At 45.9% G+C, this 24,090-nt stretch overlaps 2 protein-coding genes across 5 annotated transcripts in view; one reads left to right on the top strand and one right to left on the bottom strand.

The window, feature by feature from the left end:
- LOC110517600 (rab-3A-interacting protein-like) overlaps window positions 1–16,729 on the bottom strand; it is an 82,721-nt gene extending 65,992 nt beyond the window's left edge. For 3 of the 4 annotated variants that reach the window (XM_036956576.1, XM_036956578.1, XM_036956579.1), the window contains exon 1: window positions 16,437–16,622. The gene's annotated coding sequence lies outside the window, so the exon portion shown is untranslated. The other variant, XM_036956577.1, reaches the window with a different exon arrangement.
- A 1,177-nt stretch (window positions 16,730–17,906) lies between these two features.
- LOC110511332 (bestrophin-3) overlaps window positions 17,907–24,090 on the top strand; it is a 15,754-nt gene continuing 9,570 nt past the window's right edge. The window contains exons 1-5 of the mRNA XM_036956575.1: window positions 17,907–18,080; window positions 18,332–18,496; window positions 18,805–18,899; window positions 20,760–20,993; window positions 22,821–22,975. Coding sequence (XP_036812470.1) covers window positions 18,345–18,496; window positions 18,805–18,899; window positions 20,760–20,993; window positions 22,821–22,975 — 636 coding nt within the window. The 5' untranslated portion in view covers window positions 17,907–18,080; window positions 18,332–18,344. The remainder of the gene's footprint in view (window positions 18,081–18,331; window positions 18,497–18,804; window positions 18,900–20,759; window positions 20,994–22,820; window positions 22,976–24,090) is intronic.

The raw sequence follows: 24,090 nt of genomic DNA, 5'->3' as shown, positions 1-24,090 counted from the left end.
AACCAGTGTTAACTACTGTATTATAACCAGCCCAGTTACTACCATCACATCAACATGAACCAGTGTTAACTACTGTATTATAACCAGCCCAGTTACTACCTACCATCATCACATCAACATGAACCAGAGTTAACTACTGTATTATAACCAGCCCAGTTACTACCTACCATCATCACATCAACATGAACCAGAGTTAACTACTGTATTATAACCAGCCCAGTTACTACAATCACATCAACATGAACCAGAGTTAACTACTGTATTATAACCAGCCCAGTTACTACAATCACATCAACATGAACCAGTGTTAACTACTGTATTATAACCAGCCCAGTTACTACCTACCATCATCACATCAACATGAACCAGAGTTAACTACTGTATTATAACCAGCCCAGTTACTACAATCACATCAACATGAACCAGTGTTAACTACTGTATTATAACCAGCCCAGTTACTACCTACCATCACCACATCAACATGAACCAGTGTTAACTACTGTATTATAACCAGCCCAGTTACTACCTACCATCATCACATCAACATGAACCAGTGTTAACTACTGTATTATAACCAGCCCAGTTACTACCATCATCACATCAACATGAACCAGAGTTAACTACTGTATTATAACCAGCCCAGTTACTACCTACCATCATCACATCAACATGAACCAGTGTTAACTACTGTATTATAACCAGCCCAGTTACTACCTACCATCAACACATCAACATGAACCAGTGTTAACTACTGTATTATAACCAGCCCAGTTACTACCTACCATCATCACATCAACATGAACCAGTGTTAACTACTGTATTATAACCAGCCCAGTTACTACCATCATCACATCAACATGAACCAGAGTTAACTACTGTATTATAACCAGCCCAGTTACTATCATCACCACATCAACATGAACCAGTGTTAACTACTGTATTATAACCAGCCCAGTTACTACCATCACCACATCAACATGAACCAGTGTTAACTACTGTATTATAACCAGCCCAGTTACTACCATCACCACATCAACATGAACCAGTGTTAACTACTGTATTATAACCAGCCCAGTTACTATCATCACCACATCAACATGAACCAGTGTTAACTACTGTATTATAACCAGCCCAGTTACTACCTACCATCAACATGAACCAGTGTTAACTACTGTATTATAACCAGCCCAGTTACTACCTACCATCAACATGAACCAGTGTTAACTACTGTATTATAACCAGCCCAGTTACTACCTACCATCATCACATCAACATGAACCAGTGTTAACTACTGTATTATAACCAGCCCAGTTACTACCATCACATCAACATGAACCAGTGTTAACTACTGTATTATAACCAGCCCAGTTACTACCTACCATCATCACATCAACATGAACCAGAGTTAACTACTGTATTATAACCAGCCCAGTTACTACCTACCATCATCACATCAACATGAACCAGAGTTAACTACTGTATTATAACCAGCCCAGTTACTACAATCACATCAACATGAACCAGAGTTAACTACTGTATTATAACCAGCCCAGTTACTACCTACCATCAACATGAACCAGTGTTAACTACTGTATTATAACCAGCCCAGTTACTACAATCATCATCATCACATCAACCAGTGGTCACTACTGCGTTATCCATTAAGACTGTAGAGTCTAACACACACAGTCCTGCAGCAAAAGACTGGTCAAAGAACATTAGCATGCTCTGTGACTTACACTGACAGGAGAGAGGAAAAACTACACGTCTGAATCACAGTGTAACCACAGGCCTGAGCTGTGTTTACACAGAAGAATGCGAGAGAGAGAGAGATAAAAAGAGCGAGAGAGAGAGAGAGAGAGCAGTCATCTGCAATAGGGCCAGTGCCAGGTCGGTAGCCAGTAGCAGGCTGAACCCACGCAGACAGCAGGATAGTGGAGCGTAATCAACATGAATTCAGAGCAATGTCGCTGGTTGTGTTTTTTTTTCAGATTCTCTCTCTCTAAATCACTTTTTTTTAATAAAAAAAAATATATATATATATATATATATATATATATATATATATATATATATATATATATATATATATATATATATATATATATATATATATTTTATATTGTATATATTGGATGTTCTAAGTCAACAACAAAGCTTAAACCACATCAGGAGACCACTTTTTAATGTCTGGTGTAGTTCCCTTTTAATTCCAGTGTGCACCTAGCAAGAGGCTGTTGTTTACCACTGTTTTTCAAGGCCACATTTTTATTTATTTATTTATTTATCTAACGAGGCAAGTCTGTTAAAGAACACATTTGTATTTACAATGACGGCCTACTAAAAGGCAAAAGGCCCCCTGCGGGGACGGTGGCCTGGGATAAATATATATATATATTTTTAAATACAATATAAATATAGGACAAAACACACATCGCGACAAGAGAGAGAACACTACATAAAGAGAGACCTAAGAAAACAACATAGCAAGGCAGCAACACAGCATGGTAACAACGTAGCAACACAACGTGGTAGCAACACAATGTGATAGCAGCACAACAACATGGTAGCAACACAACAACATGGTAGCAACACAACAACATGGTAGAAACACAGCATAACACAACATGGTAGCAACACAATGTGGTAGCAACACAACATGACATGGTAAAAACACAACATGTGATGGTAGAGTTTGCTAAACAAATACTGATGCAAATAATCATGATATCATTCTGCCAAAGTATGCACAGCACTTGGTAGTTAACAATTAATTGACAAGGTTTTTATGAAAAAGCCCATCCCTCTACCAGGAGGTTTTTAGGGAAAGCCCATCCCTCTACCAGGAGGTTTTTAGGGAAAGCCCATCCCTCTACCAGGAGGTTTTTAGGGAAAGCCCATCCCTCTACCAGGAGGTTTTTAGGGAAAGCCCATCCCTCTACCAGGAGGTTTTTAGGGAAAGCCCATCCCTCTACCAGGAGGTTTTTAGGGAAAGCCCATCCCTCTACCAGGAGGTTTTTAGGGAAAGCCCATCCATATACCAGGAGGTTTTTAGGGAAAGCCCATCCATATACCAGGAGGTTTTTAGGGAAAGCCCATCCGTCTACCAGGAGGTTTTTAGGGAAAGCCCATCCCTCTACCAGGAGGTTTTTAGGGAAAGCCCATCCCTCTACCAGGAGGTTTTTAGGGAAAGCCCATCCCTCTACCAGGAGGTGTTTAGGGAAAGCCCATCCCTCTACCAGGAGGTTTTTAGGGAAAGCCCATCCCTCTACCAGGAGGTTTTTAGGGAAAGCCCATCCATATACCAGGAGGTTTTTAGGGAAAGCCCATCCCTCTACCAGGAGGTTTTTAGGGAAAGCCCATCTCTCTACCATGAGGCTATTAGGGAAAGCCCATCCCTCTACCAGAGGAGTCCGTCCTCGTTCTCTGTATCGCAGATTTTATAAGTGAAGGGAACCAACCCAACGTATAGCCTGACAGATTTCTCCTCCCCCACTGTGTCAAGCAGAGCCACAGCCACCTGTCATGAAAATGGGAGAGGACCGAGAGGGAGAGTATAGAAAGCAAGAGGATAGAGAGAGGATAGAGAGGGAGAGAAAGATTATAGAGAGCAAGAGGATAGAGAGAGGATAGAGAGCAAGAGGGCAGAGAGAGGACAGAGAGAGAGGACAGAGAGAGAGGACAGAGAGAGAGGACAGAGAGAGAGGACAGAGAGAGAGGACAGAGAGTCAAGTTTTAAGGCTCTATTTTTAAACAGCCTTCGTTATAGTAGGCCTATGGTCAGGGTCGCAGACGTGGGGCACAACATGGTAGCAATATAGCAGACGTGGGGCTCGTTTACCATTCCATTCTTGTGTGGCGGCTAAGGAGTATTGGTATCTCTGAGGGGTCTTTGGCCTGGTTTGCTAACTACCTCTCTCAAAGAGTGCAGTGTACAAGGTCAGAACACCTGCTGTCTCAGCCAGTGCCTGTCACATGGGAGTACCCCAAGGCTCGATCCTAGACCCACGCTCTTCTCAATTTGCATCAACAACATAGCTCAGGCAGTAGGAAGCTCTCTTATCCATTTATATGCAGATGACACAGTTTTATACTCAGCTAGCCACTCCCCTGAATTTTGTATTAAATGCTCTACAACAAAGCTTTCTTCGTGTTCAACAAGCTTTCTCTACCCTTAACCTAATTTAGAACACCTCCGAAACAAAGGTCATGTGGTTTGGTAAGAATGTCCCACTCCCCACAGGTGAGATTACTGCCTCTGAGGGATTAGAGCTTGAGGTAGTCACCTCATACAAGTACTTGGGAGTATGGCTAGACGGTACACTGTCCTTCTCTCGGCACATATCAAAGCTACAGGCTAAAGTTAAATCTAGACTTTTTTTTTTTTACCTTTATTTAACTAGGCAAGTCAGTTAAGAACAAATTCTTATTTTCAATGACGGCCTAGAAACCGTGGGTTTACTGCCTGTTCAGGGGCAGAACGACAGATTTGTACCTTGAACAACCTTCCGGTTACTAGTCCAACGCTCTAACCACTAGGCTACCCTGCCGCCCCAGGGGTTTAGACTTGGTTTCCTCTATCGTAAATCGCTCCTCGTTCACCCCAGCTACCAAACTAACCCTGATTCAGATGACCACCCTATCCATGCTAGACTACGGAGATGTAATTTATAGATAGTCAGGAAAGGGTGTTCTCGAGCGGCGAGATGTTCTTTACCATTCAGCCATCAGATTTGTCACCAAATGCTCCTTATAGGACACATCACTACACTCTATACTCTTTAAACTGGTAATCTCTGTAAACCTGTCGCAAGACCCACTGGCTGATGCTCATTTATAAACCCCTCTTAGTGTAACAGTATAGCTTCCGTCCCTCTCCTCGCCCCGACCTGGGCTCCAACCAGGGACCCTTCCGTCCCTCCCCTCGCCCCGACCTGGGCTCCAACCAGGGACACATCAACAACTGCCACCCACAAAGCATCGTTACCCATCACTCCACAAAAGCCACGGCCCCTTGCAGAGCAAGGGGAACAACTACTTCAAGGTCTCAGAGCGAGTGACGTCACCGATTGAAACGGTCTGTCCAGCCCCGAAGGTCAGGACTACAGGTCAGTCCAGCCCTGAAGACAGGACTACAGGTCAGACTACGGGTCAGACTACAGGTCAGTCCAGCCCCGAAAGTCAGGACTACAGGTCAGACTACAGGTCAGGACTACAGGTCAGACTGCAGGTCAGTCCAGCCCTGAAGACAGGACTACAGGTCAGACTACAGGTCAGTCCAGTTGTTTCTGTAGCAGCAGTAAGGTCAGAGATGTATGCAGCCTAGACCTACAGTCCATTTAGGACCCCGTTTTGTAGGACAAAACATTAAGATGTAGAATACACTGAACAGATATCCCTCTATGACACGTTGACTAAGCAATCATGTCATAGTCTGATCTATTCATGACATTTCTATCCACAACGTTCAGAACATTTACACTGACAGAAGGCTAACTCTGTCTGCCTCCTAAATGGCACCCTATTCACTAGTGTCAGCTGAGGCCTATGGGCCCTGGTCAAAAGTAGTGCACTATATAGGGAATAGGTTGCGATTCGGGACACAGCCCCTGGCTGGCTCAAGCCCCTCCACTACAGCCACTCAGTAGACTGTAGTCTGTCCTCTCCGTTCCCTAGGGAACCACAGTAACACGACACCCTTCTATCTGGCCTTGGACAGACAGCAGACTCTGGGTAGGATCCACTTACACTGGCTGAGGTGCTGCTGGGTGGAGCCCCCAGAATGGGGGGGGGGGGGGCGGCGCCAGAACCCCCGTCCCACCCGAGCTTGTCTGACAGAGCAGCCCAACTCTGACCTAAAATTTTACTACTACTACTACTACTACTACTACTACTACTACTACTACTACTACTACTACTACTACTACTACTACTACTACTACTACTACTACTACTACTACTACTACTACTACTACTACTACTACTACTACTACTACTACTACTACTACTACTACTACTACTACTACTACTACTACTACTACTACTACTACTACTACTACTACTACTACTACTACTACTACTACTACTACTACTACTACTACTACTACTACTACTACTACTACTACTACTACTACTACTACTACTACTACTACTACTACTACTACTACTACTACTACTACTACTACTACTACTACTACTACTACTACTACTACTACTACTACTACTACTACTACTACTACTACTACTACTACTACTACTACTACTACTACTACTACTACTACTACTACTACTACTACTACTACTACTACTACTACTACTACTACTACTACTACTACTACTACTACTACTACTACTACTACTACTACTACTACTACTACTACTACTACTACTACTACTACTACTACTACTACTACTACTACTACTACTACTACTACTACTACTACTACTACTACTACTACTACTACTACTACTACTACTACTACTACTACTACTACTACTACTACTACTACTACTACTACTACTACTACTACTACTACTACTACTACTACTACTACTACTACTACTACTACTACTACTACTACTACTACTACTACTACTAGGTATATTCTCTGTGGATGTCATTAGCTTACCTGCTCAATGAGTTGGCAGTTTGACACCTTGGCAGACCTTTACACTACGGGAATACTCTCTCCCTATCCATGGCAACACAGAATATCACGCTCCAGAATACCTGGGGTCAACCTTGAAGAGAGGGCACTGAAAGGCAGTGAAGTCGCTCTTCTACAAACTTCAGAATGCAGATTCTACCAGGACTAGTCAGTCATTAGCACAGATAACGTAGTAGTCATCATTATCGACAGATTCTACCAGGACTAGTCAGTCATTAGTACAGATAATGTAGTAGGCATCATTACCAACAGATTCTACCAGGACTAGTCAGTCATCAGTACAGATAATGTAGTCATCATTATCAACAGATTCTACCAGGACTAGTGAGTCATCAGTACAGATAATGTAGTAGTCATCATTATCAACAGATTCTACCAGGACTAGTGAGTCATCAGTACAGATAATGTAGTCATCATTATCAACAGATTCTACCAGGACTAGTCAGTCATTAGTACAGATAATGTAGTAGTCATCATTATCAACAGATTCTACCAGGACTAGTGAGTCATCAGTACAGATGATAATGATGACTACTAGACTCTCAACCTTCTGTTGATAATAATGACTATAGGTCTATTGAGAAGGAAGCTACAGCCATCACCCTCATCCTATAGATCTGATCTATTGAGAAGGAAGCTACAGCCATCACCCTCATCCTATAGGTCTATTGAGAAGGAAGCTACAGCTATCACCCTCATCCTTTAGGTCTATTGAGAAGGAAGCTACAGCCATCACCCTCATCCTATAGGTCTATTGAGAAGGAAGCTACAGCCATCACCCTCATCCTATAGGTCTATTGAGAAGGAAGCTAGTTATCACCCTCATCCTATAGGTCTATTGAGAAGGAAGCTACACAGTTATCACCCTCATCCTATAGGTCTATTGAGAAGGAAGCTACAGTTATCACCCTCATCATATACAGTACCAGTCAAAAGTTTAGAAACACCTAGTCATTTTTATTTTATTTATTTATTTTACCTTTATTTAACCAGGTAGGCAAGTTGAGAACAAGTTCTCATTTACAATTGCGACCTGGCCAAGATAAAGCAAAGCAGTTCGACAGATACAACAACACAGAGTTACACATGGAGTAAAACAAACATACAGTCAATAATAAAGTATAAACAGGTCTATATACAATGTGAGCAAATGAGGTGAGAAGGGAGGTAAAGGCAAAAAGGCCATGGTGGCAAGGTAAATACAATATAGCAAGTAAAACACTGGAATGGTAGTTTTGCAATGGAAGAATGTGCCAAGTAGAAATACAAATAATGGGGTGCAAAGGAGCAAAATAAATAAATAAATTAAATACAGTTGGGAAAGAGGTAGTTGATAGGGCTAAATTATAGGTGGGCTATGTACAGGTGCAGTAATCTGTGAGCTGCTCTGACAGTTGGTGCTTAAAGCTAGTGAGGGAGATAAGTGTTTCCAGTTTGAGATTTTTTTCAGAGATTTTTTTTTCATTCAAGGGTTTTTCTTTCTACATTGTAGAATCATAGTGAAAACATCAAAACTATGAAATAACACATATGGAATCATGCAGTAACACCCAAAAAAGTGTTACAAAAATCAAAATATATTTTATATTTGAGATTCTTCAAAATAGCCACCCTTTGCCTTGATGACAGCTTTGCACACTCAAAGTAGGTGAACGGATGATCTCCGCATGTGTGGTTCCCCCCGTGAAGCATGGAGGAGGTGTCGGTCTGGCTAATAGTCTTTTCATAGTGGCTGTGAGTCAGTCTGGCTAATAGTCTTTTCATAGTGGCTGTGAGTCAGTCTGGCTAATAGTCTTTTCATAGTGGCTGTGAGTCAGTCTGGCTAATAGTCTTTTCATAGTGGCTGTGAGTTGGTCTGGCTAATTGTCTACACATAGTGGCTGTGAGTTGGTCTGGCTAATTGTCTATACATAGTGGCTGTGAGTTGGTCTGGCTATTTGTCTAAACATAGTGGCTGTGAGTTGGTCTGGCTATTTGTCTAAACATAGTGGCTGTGAGTGTGAGAGATAAGAACACAGAATGATTAGTCCTAAATGTCCTGAGACATTACACTGAGACAACAGAACAGAGAAGGTCAAAACAGAGCCGGTCAGAACAGAGCAGAGCAGAGCAGGTCAGAACAGAGCAGAGCAGGTCAGATCAGAGCAGAGCAGAGCAGGTCAGATCAGAGCAGGTCAGAGCAGAACAGAGCAGGTCAGAACAAAGCAGAACAGAGCAGAGGAGAGCAGGTCAGAACAGTGCAGAGCAAAACAGAGCAAAACAGAGCAGGTCAGAACAGAGCAGGTCAGAACAGAGCAGAGCAGAACAGAGCAGGTCAGAACAAAGCAGAACAGAGCAGAGCAGAGGAGAGCAGGTCAGAACAGTGCAGAGCAAAACAGAGCAAAACAGAGCAGGTCAGAACAGAGCAGGTCAGAACAGAGCAGGTCAGAACAGAGCAGGTCAGAGCAGGTCAGAACAGAACAGAGACCTTAATTAAAAAAACAGGCTTATCTCTGACACACAACACTTAAGCTACACTCGAGAAGCTTTATGGCGCCGAGAGAGATGGCCGCCTCGCTTCGTGTTCCTAGCCACTAGCCACTTTAAACAATGCTACCTAATATAATGTTTACATACCCTACATTACTCATCTCATATGTATATGTATATACTGTCCTCTATATAATCTACTGCATCTTTATGTAATACATGTATCACTAGCCACTAACTATGCCACTTTGTTTACATACTCATCTCATATGTATATACTGTACTCGATACCATCTACTGTATCTTGCCTATGCTGCTCTGTACCATCACTCATTCATCTATCCTTATGTACATATTCTTTATCCCCTTACACTGTGTATAAATACAGTAGTTTTGGAATTGTTAGTTAGATTACTTGTTGGTTATTACTGCATTGTCAGAACTAGAGGCACAAGCATTTCGCTACACTCGCATTAACATCTGCTAACCATGTGTATGTGACAAATAAAATTTGATTTGATTACACAGTCAGACTGTGATACACAGGATTTTATCAGCAAAACTAATTCAAATATGTCAATCTCCTACAGATCCTAAAGTAAACACAGGTAACCTCCATTTGCATTGTGGTTTCCTTGTTCATATGTCTAAGTTCATGTCAACATCCCTCAACGTCTAGACTCCAAACGGTGCCAGTAGGCCCTGGCTGCCTGAGGAACAGACCAGGGGGCGAGGCCCGCCGGCTGTCTGAGGAACAGACCAGGGGGCGAGGCCCGCCGGCTGCCTGAGGTACAGACCAGGGGGAGAGGCCCGCTGGCTGTCTGAGGAACAGACCAGGGGGCGAGGCCCGCTGGCTGTCTGAGGAACAGACCAGGGGGCGAGGCCCGCCGGCTGCCTGAGGAACAGACCAGGGGGCGAGGCCCGCCGGCTGCCTGAGGAACAGACCAGGGGGCGAGGCCCGCCGGCTGCCTGAGGTACAGACCAGGGGGAGAGGCCCGCTGGCTGTCTGAGGCTGGGCACTCATTTTCCCCTCTTCCTCTCCTCCAGTCTCCAGGTTTAAAAAAAATAATAAAAATTATTTATATCAACTGTGAAGACAAATAGTGAATATTAGCGAGAGCCTGACAAATTCTCACACAACACGAGGGAGAGAAGGGAGGGACATTTCTATGTAGAGAGGGAGGGGGAGGGAGGAAGTGGGGGGGCTCCAGACTGCCACCATTTAGTTGCATATTGCGACCCTTTGACTCGGATGTGCGTCCGAGTTACATTGTTAATTAGTACCATCAGTGTGAGCTAGACATTTCACATGGTCACCTCACTCAAAATTGACTATTTCTTTTTTTAGGAGGCTAAAAACATGTTTTGAAGAAAGGATGTGATCAGCTTTCTGTAGGTATCATTTTGATTTCTCAGCAACTAAAACAGCAACTATTTTACAACCAAGATATTTGACATGGCTCTGAGATATGGAATGTGCATTGACCATTGTGACTGCATTAGGACTCATTGGGCGATAGGCTAAAACTACAACAATCTTTAAAAACATTTACTGTTAGATGAATAAAATGGCTACGGTTATATTTACAGTTAGCAACCTAGCTAATGTGTTTAGAGTTTCCATTATCCCCTATGATATTAGCACACAAAGATGCAAAAGTCATCGACACCAGAACCAAAACAAATCAGAAAATTCTGGAGCCCCATTTTAACAATAAAATATAACAGCATAATTGTCAACCCAACATGCAAGATAATCACTGGATTAGGTTGTACATGAAAATATTTAGAGTCACAACACGAAAAGATGAAACGATGTATTTCTTAGCGTCTCAGTAGTGTAGTACACGTTTTAATAAAGCAATGTGAATGTCTTAGTGGCAGCAGGGGATAAGGTTAGTCTGGAGTCCTGGAGGGCGGGATCGACTCACTGGCTGTGCTGCTTACTGATACTGAAGGGTGAGTCAACAAAACGCTCGCCAAGGTGTGGGTTTAGGCTTCCATGGGAAGGAGTGTGCAACAACTGACCTCTCCGCGGCTATAGTCCCAGCCAGGACAGGACCTCTCCACGTCTATAGGTCCAGCCAGGACAGGACCTCTCCACGTCTATAGTCCCAGCCAGGACAGGACCTCTCCACGTCTATAGGTCCAGCCAGGACAGGACCTCTCCACGTCTATAGTCCCAGCCAGGACAGGACCTCTCCACGTCTATAGTCCCAGCCTGGACAGGACCTCTCCACGTCTATAGTCCCAGCCAGGACAGGACCTCTCCACGTCTATAGTCCCAGCCAGGACAGGACCTCTCCACGTCTATAGGTCCAGCCAGGACAGGACCTCTCCACGTCTATAGTCCCAGCCAGGACCTGTCCAAGTCTATAGGCCCAGCCAGGACCTGTCCAAGTCTATAGGTCCAGCCAGGACCTGTCCAAGTCTATAGGTCCAGCCAGGACAGGACCTCTCCACGTCTATAGTCCCAGCCAGGACCTGTCCAAGTCTATAGTCCCAGCCAGGACCTGTCCAAGTCTATAGGCCCAGCCAGGACCTGTCCAAGTCTATAGGTCCAGCCAGGACAGGACCTCTCCACGTCTATAGTCCCAGCCAGGACAGGACCTCTCCACGTCTATAGTCCCAGCCAGGACATCTCCACGTCTATAGGTCCAGCCAGGACAGGACCTCTCCACGTCTATAGGTCCAGCCAGGACAGGACCTCTCCACGTCTATAGTCCCAGCCAGGACCTGTCCAAGTCTATAGGCCCAGCCAGGACCTGTCCAAGTCTATAGGTCCAGCCAGGACCTGTCCAAGTCTATAGGTCCAGCCAGGACAGGACCTCTCCACGTCTATAGTCCCAGCCAGGACCTGTCCAAGTCTATAGTCCCAGCCAGGACCTGTCCAAGTCTATAGGCCCAGCCAGGACCTGTCCAAGTCTATAGGTCCAGCCAGGACAGGACCTCTCCACGTCTATAGTCCCAGCCAGGACAGGACCTCTCCACGTCTATAGTCCCAGCCAGGACATCTCCACGTCTATAGGTCCAGCCAGGACAGGACCTCTCCACGTCTATAGGTCCAGCCAGGACAGGACCTCTCCACGTCTATAGTCCCAGCCAGGACCTGTCCAAGTCTATAGGCCCAGCCAGGACCTGTCCAAGTCTATAGGCCCAGCCATTTTTCATTAGGTCAACACTCTTGTAGCCTGAATGAATTGATGCGTCTTACTGACAAACTGACCTTTTTGTGTGGAAAGGAAAGTCGGGACACCTGGAGAGGGGCTGTAATAGGTGGGGGTGATCCTTTTAATATTTGGGTTTTTTGAACACATATTAAACACCAGCTATTTTGTTGGAGCAAAACTACCTCCATATTTTATTTTTTCAACCTCTACCTTGTTACCATCAGATGAGTCCTGTGATACTGACATAGAGCACAACGGAGAACACCACCGTGTTCCTGAGAGTCTCCCCTTTCCATAGTGGGGTAATATTCTTTATTTGCCCAAACTGTTTGGACGCTACAGACAGAAGGTGGCACATTGATGGTACCGAGTTCCGTGGAGGCTTCTGGGGGTCGTAGGTCAAAACGGAGAACAACATTGTGGGGGTTTGTTGGGGAGGGGTCGTAGAGCAAAATGGAGAACACCATCGTGTTCGCAACAGTCAAATCAATCCATAGTGGTCATGTTGTTTTAGGCCAAACCTTTCGGACGTACTGACGTTTTCGTGAGAAGATTGATATTCGGGACGTAGCTCTTTTACCTCCCACCTCAGATGGGTTGTCTCATTGTCTGATAAACACTGCTGTAGCTCTGTCACCTCTCACCTCAGATGGGTTGTCTCATTGTCTGATAAACACTGCTGTAGCTCTGTCACCTCCCACCTCAGATGGGTTGTCTGATAAACACTGCTGTAGCTCTGTCACCTCCCACCTCAGATGGGTTGTCTCCTTGTCTGATAAACACTGCTGTAGCTCTGTCACCTCCCACCTCAGATGGGTTGTCTCCTTGTCTGATAAACACTGCTGTAGTTCTGTCACCTCCCACCTCAGATGGGTTGTCTCATTGTCTGATAAACACTGCTGTAACTCTGTCACCTCCCACCTCAGATGGGTTGTCTCATTGTCTGATAAACACTGCTGTAACTCTGTCACCTCCCACCTCAGATGGGTTGTCTCATTGTCTGATAAACACTGCTGTAGTTCTGTCACCTCCCACCGCAGATGGGGAAGGCCGCTATTGGCGGATGCGGTGGATTGATACGCAGCCTATACAAAAAAAGAATAGATCTCTAGTTTAAACTGATGGATTTTGATGGAAATGTTTTTATTATGTTACTTAGATTGACGTAACGGGTCAATAAACTCTTTAGGAGAATGGTTAACTTAGCATTATTTAGAGACCCCGCCCAAAGTTTGAGTTTTGTTTTATTTAGAGGGCTCATTTCTCATTCGGGGGGGGTTGAGCCTGGGGCTGTTGCGGTGACCGTATTACGGCCACACCGGCGGTTACGAGGCAGTGAATTTTCCACTTGACCGTTTCGTCACGGTAATTAGGCTTCTCCAAGGTCTGATGCTGCTGATGGTCATTAGTAGCCTACCGAACTTGCTAACTGCCTGGTACTCAGCACTTTATTGTCCATCTAAATCACTCTGACATCAACGCTAATGTAATCGAAAATCTAATCAAACACTTCATGAGAGGCCATGAGCTCATGTTGCGCAACATTTCTATAGGCTATGCAATTGCGTGAGAAAACAGAGTGATGGCCTCTAATAAAAAGAGGAGGTTCCCTTCAGCTTTCTATAGGCTCGGCCTACTGTATTTATTTCTCAACTTTCCCAATATTGAGCACATTGTTGATCTTTACAACAGGAGTATAGTTTACCTGCTGGCATGAAAATGAGCCACGGGAAAAGCGTCCTCCATTCACAGAGTCCACATTCGGCTAATTGATTAGTGTGTGTGTGTGTGTGTGTGTTGGGGGCCGCTGTTGGGAGCGTACGACTGCGTGGCCATGCATGACTCCAACACCATCATTAAGTTTGTCTGATCGGCGACGAGACAGCCTATTGGGAGGAGGTTAGAGCCCTGGCACAGCGGTGCCGGTGGAAACATCCCTCATCGTCGACGGCGACGAGACAGCCTATTGGGAGGAGGTTAGAGCCCTGGCACAGCGGTGCCGGTGGAAACATCCCTCATCGTCGACGGCGACGAGACAGCCTATTGGGAGGAGGTTAGAGCCCTGGCACAGCGGTGCCGGTGGAAACATCCCTCATCGTCGACGGCGACGAGACAGCCTATTGGGAGGAGGTTAGAGCCCTGGCACAGCGGTGCCGGTGGAAACATCCATCATCGTCGACGGCGACGAGACAGCCTATTGGGAGGAGGTTAGAGCCCTGGCACAGCGGTGCCGGTGGAAACATCCATCATCGTCGACGGCGACGAGACAGCCTATTGGGAGGAGGTTAGAGCCCTGGCACAGCGGTGCCGGTGGAAACATCCCTCATCGTCGACGGCGACGAGACAGCCTATTGGGAGGAGGTTAGAGCCCTGGCACAGCGGTGCCGGTGGAAACATCCCTCATCGTCGACGGCGACGAGACAGCCTATTGGGAGGAGGTTAGAGCCCTGGCACAGCGGTGCCGGTGGAAACATCCCTCATCGTCGACGGCGACGAGACAGCCTATTGGGAGGAGGTTAGAGCCCTGGCACAGCGGTGCCGGTGGAAACATCCCTCATCGTCGACGGCGACGAGACAGCCTATTGGGAGGAGGTTAGAGCCCTGGCACAGCGGTGCCGGTGGAAACATCCCTCATCGTCGACGGCGACGAGACAGCCTATTGGGAGGAGGTTAGAGCCCTGGCACAGCGGTGCCGGTGGAAACATCCCTCATCGTCGACGGCGACGAGACAGCCTATTGGGAGGAGGTTAGAGCCCTGGCACAGCGGCTCAACGTCAGCAAAACAAAGGAGCTGATGGTGAACGACAGGAAACAGGGGAAGCAGCATGGACAGGACTGCAGTGGAGAGGGTGAAAAGGTTCATGTTCCCCGGCATGCACCTCACGGAGGACCTGACATGGTCCAATCACACCACCACCACCGTGGTGAAGAAGGCGCAGCAGCACCTCTTCAACCTCAGGAGGCTGAAGACATTCGGCATGGGCCCACTGGGGGCGAGCTCCCTGCCCTCCAGGACATCTACACCAGGCAGTGTCTGAGGAAGGCACGAAAGATCCTCAAGGACCCCAGTCACCCAAGCCACGGACTGTTCACTCCGTTACCATCTGGCAAGCGGTAGTGGAGTATCGGGTCTCGGCACAACAGACACCGAGACAGTTTCTACCACCGGGCCATCAGACTGCTGAAAAGCTCAACCTAGCAGTCTTCCTGACAGACCTGCACCTTAGAGAATATATGCACCGGAGGGACTATACGCACCAGACATTATTTGCACTGACTATCCACACATCCAACCCTTACACACACACACACACACTTTGATTATACAGACTAATATTGACTTTATACTGGTAAAGGCTACCACTTCTACTACTTGTTATTTTCCCCTTGACATTGTTATTATTGATTCATGTTGTGTAATGTTGAGAGAGCTTAGCACACAGGCACTTCCCTGCACCTTTAATAACTGCTGCTCACTGGGTATGTGACCAATACATTTCAATTGATTTTGTGTTGAGTTGTAAAGACTAACATCACCTACGCAGGACATCAATTCACTGCATCAGGGATTCCCTGCCCTCCTTTCAGCCCTTCCTCCTCCCATCTCCGTCGTCTGTAGGCCTATGAGATATGTTGCTAGCAAAATACAATTTTGCTCCGAACCATCCACGTTACACAGCTGCATTGAATGATATAATGTTCGGAAAACCTTAGTGAAACCTTATTATAGTCAGAATGTGTCTCCTTAACAGACTTGGCTTGATTGTAATGTGCGCACATGTGGAGGACTGTTAAAACTAGTGTGGACACCAAGTCATCTGTTGACAAAAAAATGGTTCAACGAAATGCACCATGGATAATGAATTAAAGCTAGCTATTGCTGTCAAATTGATGTGCTAATACTCCGATGCATTGCAAGTGGGCAATTCCATGGTAAGGGAATTACGCGGAGACTCAAATTTTTCACTTTAAAATGTATGTCCAACAAATACCAAATACAACTCTATGCACAATGACCTTGGACTATATCGTTGTTTAAAGACGATGAAACAAGCAAGACAGCTAGTCAGCCAGCCAGCTGGCTAGCGCTTTGGCTAGCCTAGCTACAGTATGCTAGCTGTCAACTCACCCCTCTCTCGACGCCTGCTGTCTATGAAGAATAAAACAGTCGGGAAAGTGACCACCGTGCATAAACCCAACTGTCACGACGTGCTCTCGCTACCTGTCGCCAGTAAACCTCCCGTTTCGCCGTGCATGAGGTATCTGTTTGCTGAATATCATCGGGTTTAGTAACGCAAGCAGCATCCGAACATCCTCTCACCTGCTCTTTTCTTCTCCGCTGGTTGGGTGGGAACGGAGCACCCACGAGAAGTGAACCGACAACCTCACAGTGGCGCATGCGCAAAGCCGGTATCACATCTCATGTTCACCTTTCATGGGAGCAGACGACAGATAATACGAAACTGTGATCGCAACATTGTATCTAAAAGAATAAGTTGCAACATTGTATCCGACTATTTGACTATGATATTGCATGCAATGCATTCGCCAATAGTTCTATACTTCACAATGAAATGTGTGTTTCCTTCTGATGTGATGTAAGATCTCTACATCGACAATTATTTAGTACTATTGATCGTCCATTAGGCCCTAGCAGGCTAATCTATTGATCATAGATGGGAGTATGTTCTACCAGTATAAGGCATGCATTTATTTTGTTATTTGTAAAAAATAATAATAATAATGTTTACCCCTTTTTTCTTCGCAATTTCGTGATATCCAATTGGTAGTTACAGTCTTGTCCCGTCGCTGCATCTCCCGTGCATTTCTGTGAGCCCGCTTTATTGTTTGCCATGATAATTAGGTCAACAGCGCCGTCCGTTGGACACCGTTTTAGATCTCATGTTGTGAGGGATATTTGATAGCGTATGATTAATGCAAAAAAAAAAAAGGATGCGATACTTTCGAGAAGGTAATACACAACTATAATGAGTCTTTGACATTTACATTTCTACAACGCATCTGAATTCCTGCATTCATATGCACTACTATAAACCACATATTTATGAGGCTTTTTCTATAAAAATGTGTCCAAATATATCTATATAATAATAAAATTACAATAAATATTAAATCCCAAATATTTTCCCATTGATTACTTTGTTTTAAAAAAATGTAGGAGCTGGTATGCTGTATAGGCATGTTGTATTAAAAACCAGAGACTTGCACGCAGGGATAAATGTAGGAGCTGGTATGCTGTATAGGCATGTTGTATTAAAACCAGAGACTTGCACGCAGGGATAAATGTAGTCTCTCTCTACATCAGCAGGTCATTCATTATGTGTTTATTCCACCGCCATGACATAGTGCGCATCTTATTCCACCGCCATGACATAGTGCGCATCTTATTCCACCGCCATGACATAGTGCGCATCTTATTCCACCGCCATGACATAGTGCGCATCTTATTCCACCGCCATGGCATAGTGGGCATCTTATTCCACCGCCATGACATAGTGCGCATCTTATTCCACCGCCATGACATAGTGCGCATCTTATTCCACCGCCATGACATGGTGGGCATCTTGCCCAGACAGCCATAGCCAGGAGCGCACTGGCAGCTGGACTGACAGACAGACACAGACAGACAACCAGCTAAATGTGGCCAGGGCGGTCACCTGATGATTGCTCAATCTTGACTCACGGTTCAGGAATACACTATATTACACCTAAAGCAACAACAAGCCATGTGATTTTAGATTTGGTACAAAAGGTATGTGTGAAAAATATATACTTTTATTAATGTTTTTTTTAATAACGTTATTTCTTATCCACGTAACATGGAAATAATGGTTATTTTGACTGGTTATTATTGTGCCATGACAGCTTGCCTTGAGAGAGTAGTTTACTGCGGAACATTTTTTTTTAGATATCAATTAAAGTCAGCTACATTCACAACCGGTAAGGACAAGGGAGTGTCTGTCAACTAAGTGTAAGTTGGATGACTAGGTAGTTTTTCTGCAGTGATTGAAGGAAGATGACGGTGACCTACTCCAGTAAAGTCGCCAACGCCACGTTCTTCGGTTTCCATAGACTTCTACTGCGATGGAGAGGCAGCATCTACAAACTGCTTTATCGGGAGTTTATAGTCTTTGTACTGTTATATACCTTGGTGAGCCTCGTTTACAGGTAGGCATAATATTAAGCCATTACGCGTTTTTCCTTAAAAACATTAGTATTGTCACAAATACAAGTCCTCGGTGATATGAAATATGAATTATATAATTGTTATGTTATTTGTGTATGTATATTATATAACAGTATCTATTTTCTGATTTTAATGTGTTTATAACTGTGATTACAAATGAAGATGTAATATGAGCCTTTGATTTTGCATGATGGGTCCGTAATTGATTTGTATCGCTGTGATATATCAATAAGTGCACGTGAACAAACCTATAATGTTACTTAATTAATTAACACATCTGTCAATCTAGACTCGCCCTCTCAGACCCTGAAAAGCGTTTCTTTGAAAAGTTGGCTCTTCACTGTAACAAGTATGCAGAACAGATTCCAGTCACGTTTGTGCTCGGTAAGTCAGTACAACTGGTGGAGGTTGACATCAGCGCATGCGCGCTGAGTAGTTTATAGTATTAGCCTATTAACTCTATGAGCTACTAGCGCTGTGCTGAGATGAGAATGCCTGTTTCTACCTGAATACTGTAGAGGTGCTTTCCAGATGTGCTGAAAGTGCTTTACAATTTAAGTGGGAAATTCACATCATCCGCAACCCCATGTGTAGCTTGCCTGGCGACCCAAACTCTTCGCTCCAGCCAAACGCTACGCCACGCCCACAAATGTAGCGAACATAGGAGCAGCGGAAGAATTCAGTTTGAGTCGTCGGGCAAATGTGTATCAGCCACCTAAAAACAGAATGACAACAGTGCAATACTTTCTCGATCACCACACACACGCACGCACGCACAAACACCGACACACTCACTCACACACACACACACACACACAAACACACTGCGTTAACTGTCTGACTTGCTTGCTACTATTCAACCAAATGAACCCAACTAATCCTCAACAGTGCCAGGCAACAAACTAATGATCGTGATTTTTCAACCCTTACTTAATAACAGAAGCTCTCCGACAGACACTGATTCCAATGGGGAAATGAACTGGTGATTGAGTTAATGGAAGGAAATCATTAGGAGTCGGACCAAAGCAGGGAAAGAGGGATATTGTTGGGTTTGCTTGGGTGCTGGAGTGCTTTGCATGGCATATCAGATTGTTGCTTAATAGTGTTGTGCTTCTGTGTGAATGGCACAAAGTGGCTTTCATGACATTTATGTATCTCAGTTTATGTCAATAAAATATTGATATGGACTGGGATGAAGTTGCCCTAGACAATGATCTAGGGGTCAATTTTCTGTTTTGAGCTTGAGGCTCAAATGTAGCCTGAAGAGTACTGCACTACGTAGAAAATTAAATGTCATTTCGGAAGCAGCCCTTCTCAACCCAAACCTCATCCTTGGTTGCTATTGTAGTCATACCTGACAAAATACTGTTTAAACTTACTGTAGATCAGGGCTTTCCAACCCTGTTCCTGGAGAGCTACCGTCCAGTAGGTTTTAACTCCAACCCTGTTCCTGGAGAGCTACAGGAACAGTATCTCTCCAGGAACAGGGTTGGAGTTAAAACCTACAGGAGGGTATCTCTCCAGGAACAGGGTTGGAGTTAAAACCTACAGGAAGGTATCTCTACAGGAACAGGGTTGGGGTTAAAACCTACAGGAGGGTATCTCTACAGGAACAGGGTTGGGGTTAAAACCTACAGGAGGGTATCTCTACAGGAACAGGGTTGGGGTTAAAACCTACAGGAGGGTATCTCTCCAGGAACAGGGTTGGAGTTTAAAACCTTTAGGAGGATGTAGAGTCCTGGTGTAGATGATGCTGATATCTCCTCCTCCCTGCAGGTTTCTACATCACCCTGGTGTAGATGATGCTGATATCTCCTCCTCCCTGCAGGTTTCTACATCACCCTGGTGTAGATGATGCTGATATCTCCTCCTCCCTGCAGGTTTCTACATCACCCTGGTGTAGATGATGCTGATATCTCCTCCTCCCTGCAGGTTTCTACATCACCCTGGTGTAGATGATGCTGATATCTCCTCCTCCCTGCAGGTTTCTACATCACCCTGGTGTAGATGATGCTGATATCTCCTCCTCCCTGCAGGTTTCTACATCACCCTGGTGTAGATGATGCTGATATCTCCTCCTCCCTGCAGGTTTCTACATCACCCTGGTGTAGATGATGCTGATATCTCCTCCTCCCTGCAGGTTTCTACATCACCCTGGTGTAGATGATGCTGATATCTCCTCCTCCCTGCAGGTTTCTACATCACCCTGGTGTAGATGATGCTGATATCTCCTCCTCCCTGCAGGTTTCTACGTAACCCTGGTGGTCAACCGTTGGTGGAACCAGTTCGTGAATCTGCCTTGGCCCGACCGCCTCATGTTCCTGGTCTCCAGCTGTGTTCACGGCCACGACGAGCAGGGCCGCCTCCTCAGACGCACGCTGATGCGCTACGTCAATCTCACCTCACTGCTCATCTTCCGCTCCGTCAGCACCGCCGTCTGTAAGAGGTTCCCCACCATGGAGCATGTGGTGGAGGCAGGTACGACCCCCAAGGGGATAATAGAATGCAAATAGATGGGGTCAGGAGAAAACTCATTTGGGGTCGGGAGGTCAGGAGGGTCAGGAGAAAACTCATTTGGGGTCAGGAGGGTCAGGAGGGTCAGGAGAAAACTCATTTGGGGTCAGGAGGGTCAGGAGAAAACTCATTTTGACAGATAGATTCTGTACATAACATCACAAACCAAGTAGTGGAAGCAGGTACCTCAATGACATGCGCTTGGCCTTACCTGACCCCAATAGAATACACATAGGTGGGGTCAAAGGTCGACCAGGTTTGGTTTACAGGTCAGATCAAGAGAGTTCACTCAACCTTCAGTAAAAAAAATAATTGTATCCCTTTTTCTCCCCAATTTCTAATTGGTAGTTACAGTCTTGTCTCATCGCTGCAACTCCCGTACGGACTTGGGAGAGGCAAAGGTCGAGAGCCGTGTGTCCTCCGAAACACAACCCAACCAAGGGTTCTTCTTGACGCAACTCTCAATTAACCCGGAAGCCAGCCGCACCAATGTGTCGGAGGAAACACTGTACACCTGGTGACCGTGTCAGCGTGCACTGGACCACCACAGGAGTCGCTAGAGCACGATGGGACAAGAACATCCCTGCGGGCCAAACCCTCCACTAACCCGGACGACGCTGGGCCAATTGTGCACCAGCCGGTCACGGCCGGCTGCGAAAGAGACTGGTCTCGACCATGACATGTGAGAGTTAAACAAAGATCTGTAACTGGATCTTCTAGAACCATCTTTTCATTTCCTTCTTCAGTTTCTTTGGACTACCCAGGATCAGCCAAGTCGTTAGGATTCAGTGATTGAATTAGACCTACTAAACGCCTTGTTTCCTCTAACCACTAGTATTCCCCTAGTACTGCTGTATCCACGCCTCATCCTCCCCCTAACCCCCTCCTCCTCCTCCTCTTCCTCCTCCTCCCCCTACTCCTCCTTCCACTCCTCCCCCTCCCCCTACCCCCTCCTCCTCCTTCTCCTCTTCCTCCTCCTCCCCCTACTCCTCCTTCCACTCCTCATCCTCCAACTTCTTCCCACTTCTCCCCCTTCTCTTCCTCCTCTTACTTCTCCTCTTCCTCCCCCTCTTCATCCCCCCTTCCTCCCCCTTCTCCTCCTCCCCTTCTCCTCTTCACCCCCCTCCTCTTCATACCCCTCGTCCTCCTCCTCCTTCTCCTCCTCCCCTCCTCCTCTTTACACACCTCATCCCCCTCCTCTTCATCCCCCTCGTCCTCCTTCTCCTCCTCCCCTCCTCCTCTTCACCCCCCTCCTCCCCCTCCTCCGCCTCCTCCTTCTCCTCCTCCCCTCCTCCTCTTCACCCCCCTCCTCCCCCTCCTCCTCCTCTTCACCCCCCTCCTCCCCCTCCTCCTCCTCCTCCTCCTCCTCCTCCTTCTCCTCCTCTTCACCCCCCCTCCTCCTCCCCCTTCTCCTCCTCCTCCTCCTCCTCCTCCTCCCCTCCTCTTCACCCCCCCTCATTCTCCTCCTCCCCCTTCTCCTCCTCCCCTCCTCCTCTTCACCCCCTCCTCCTCCTCCTCCTTCTCCTCCTCTTCACCCCCCCTCCTCCTCCCCCTTCTCCTCCTCCTCCTCCTCCTCCTCCTCCCCTCCTCTTCACCCCCCCTCATTCTCCTCCTCCCCCTTCTCCTCCTCCCCTCCTCCTCTTCACCCCCTCCTCCTCCTCCTCCTTCTCCTCCTCCCCTCCTCCTCTTCACCCCCCTCCTCCCCCCTCCTCCTTCTCCTCCTCCCCTCCTCCTCTTCACCCCCCCTCCTTCTCCTCCTCCCCCTCCCCCTCCTCCTCCTCCTCCCTGCAGGCTTCATGACTCCAGAAGAGAGGAAGATCTTTGATGCTGTCAAGTCTCCCCACCTGAAGTACTGGATCCCTGTGGTGTGGTTTTCTAACATGGCGTCCAGGGCTCGGACGGAGGGGCGCATCAAGGACAGCGTGGACCTGCAGACCATCCTCAACGTGAGTATGGCAGTAGCTTCAACAGGCATAGATAGATAAAGTATACCTGCCACAGGAACCAGAGGAGACATTTTGGCTCTGAATCCTGCAGAGGTTGTAGTCTGGACCGCGTGGACCTGCAGACCATCCTCAACGTGAGCATGGCAGTAGCTTCAACAGGCATAGATAGATAAAGTATACCTGCCACAGGAACCAGAGGAGACATTTTGGCTCTGAATCCTCAACGTGAGTATGGCAGTTAGTCTAATCCCGCTCTAAATAGAGGAGATTGACTCCATTTTGGCTCTGAAGGGTTACTGGATACCTTGAATCCAGGAAGGAACGATACAATCCTAAAAACAGCCAACAGGGTACGGGATGCCTTGAGGACAGGAAGGAACGATACAATCCTAAAAACAGCCAACAGGGTACGGGATGCCTTGAGGACAGGAAGGAACGATACAATCCTAAAAACAGCCAACAGGGTACGGGATGCCTTGAGGACAGGAAGGAACGATACAATCCTAAAAACAGCCAACAGGGTACGGGATGCCTTGAGGACAGGTCATGGAAGAGATGACTAGTCCAAGACTATCTGCTAAACACAAGGCATGCTGAGTATTATGAGGAGTAACTTTATACTGTTTACTGGGACTTCGATAGTCTTAAAGTACAGCTCCTTCATTATAGTAACGTCTTTATGAGGAGTAACATTATAGTAACGTCTTTATGAGGAGTAACATTATAGTAACGTCTTTATGAGGAGTAACTTTATACTGTTTACTGGGACTTCGATAGTCTTAAAGTACAGCTCCTTCATTATAGTAACGTCTTTATGAGGAGTAACATTATAGTAACGTCTTTATGAGGAGTAACATTATAGTAACGTCTTTATGAGGAGTAACATTATAGTAACGTCTTTATGAGGAGTAACATTATAGTAACGTCTTTATGAGGAGTAACATTATAGTAACGTCTTTATGAGGAGTAACATTATAGTAACGTCTTTATGAGGAGTAACATTATAGTAACGTCTTTATGAGGAGTAACATTATAGTAACGTCTTTATGAGGAGTAACATTATAGTAACGTCTTTATGAGGAGTAACATTATAGTAACGTCTTTATGAGGAGTAA

The sequence above is a fragment of the Oncorhynchus mykiss genome, chromosome 21, assembly GCF_013265735.2.
Source record: "Oncorhynchus mykiss isolate Arlee chromosome 21, USDA_OmykA_1.1, whole genome shotgun sequence".
In the NCBI taxonomy this organism is placed as follows: Eukaryota; Metazoa; Chordata; class Actinopteri; order Salmoniformes; family Salmonidae; genus Oncorhynchus; species Oncorhynchus mykiss.
Note: the sequence above shows the minus strand (reverse complement) of the source record. Positions and strands in the feature narration are given on the sequence as shown.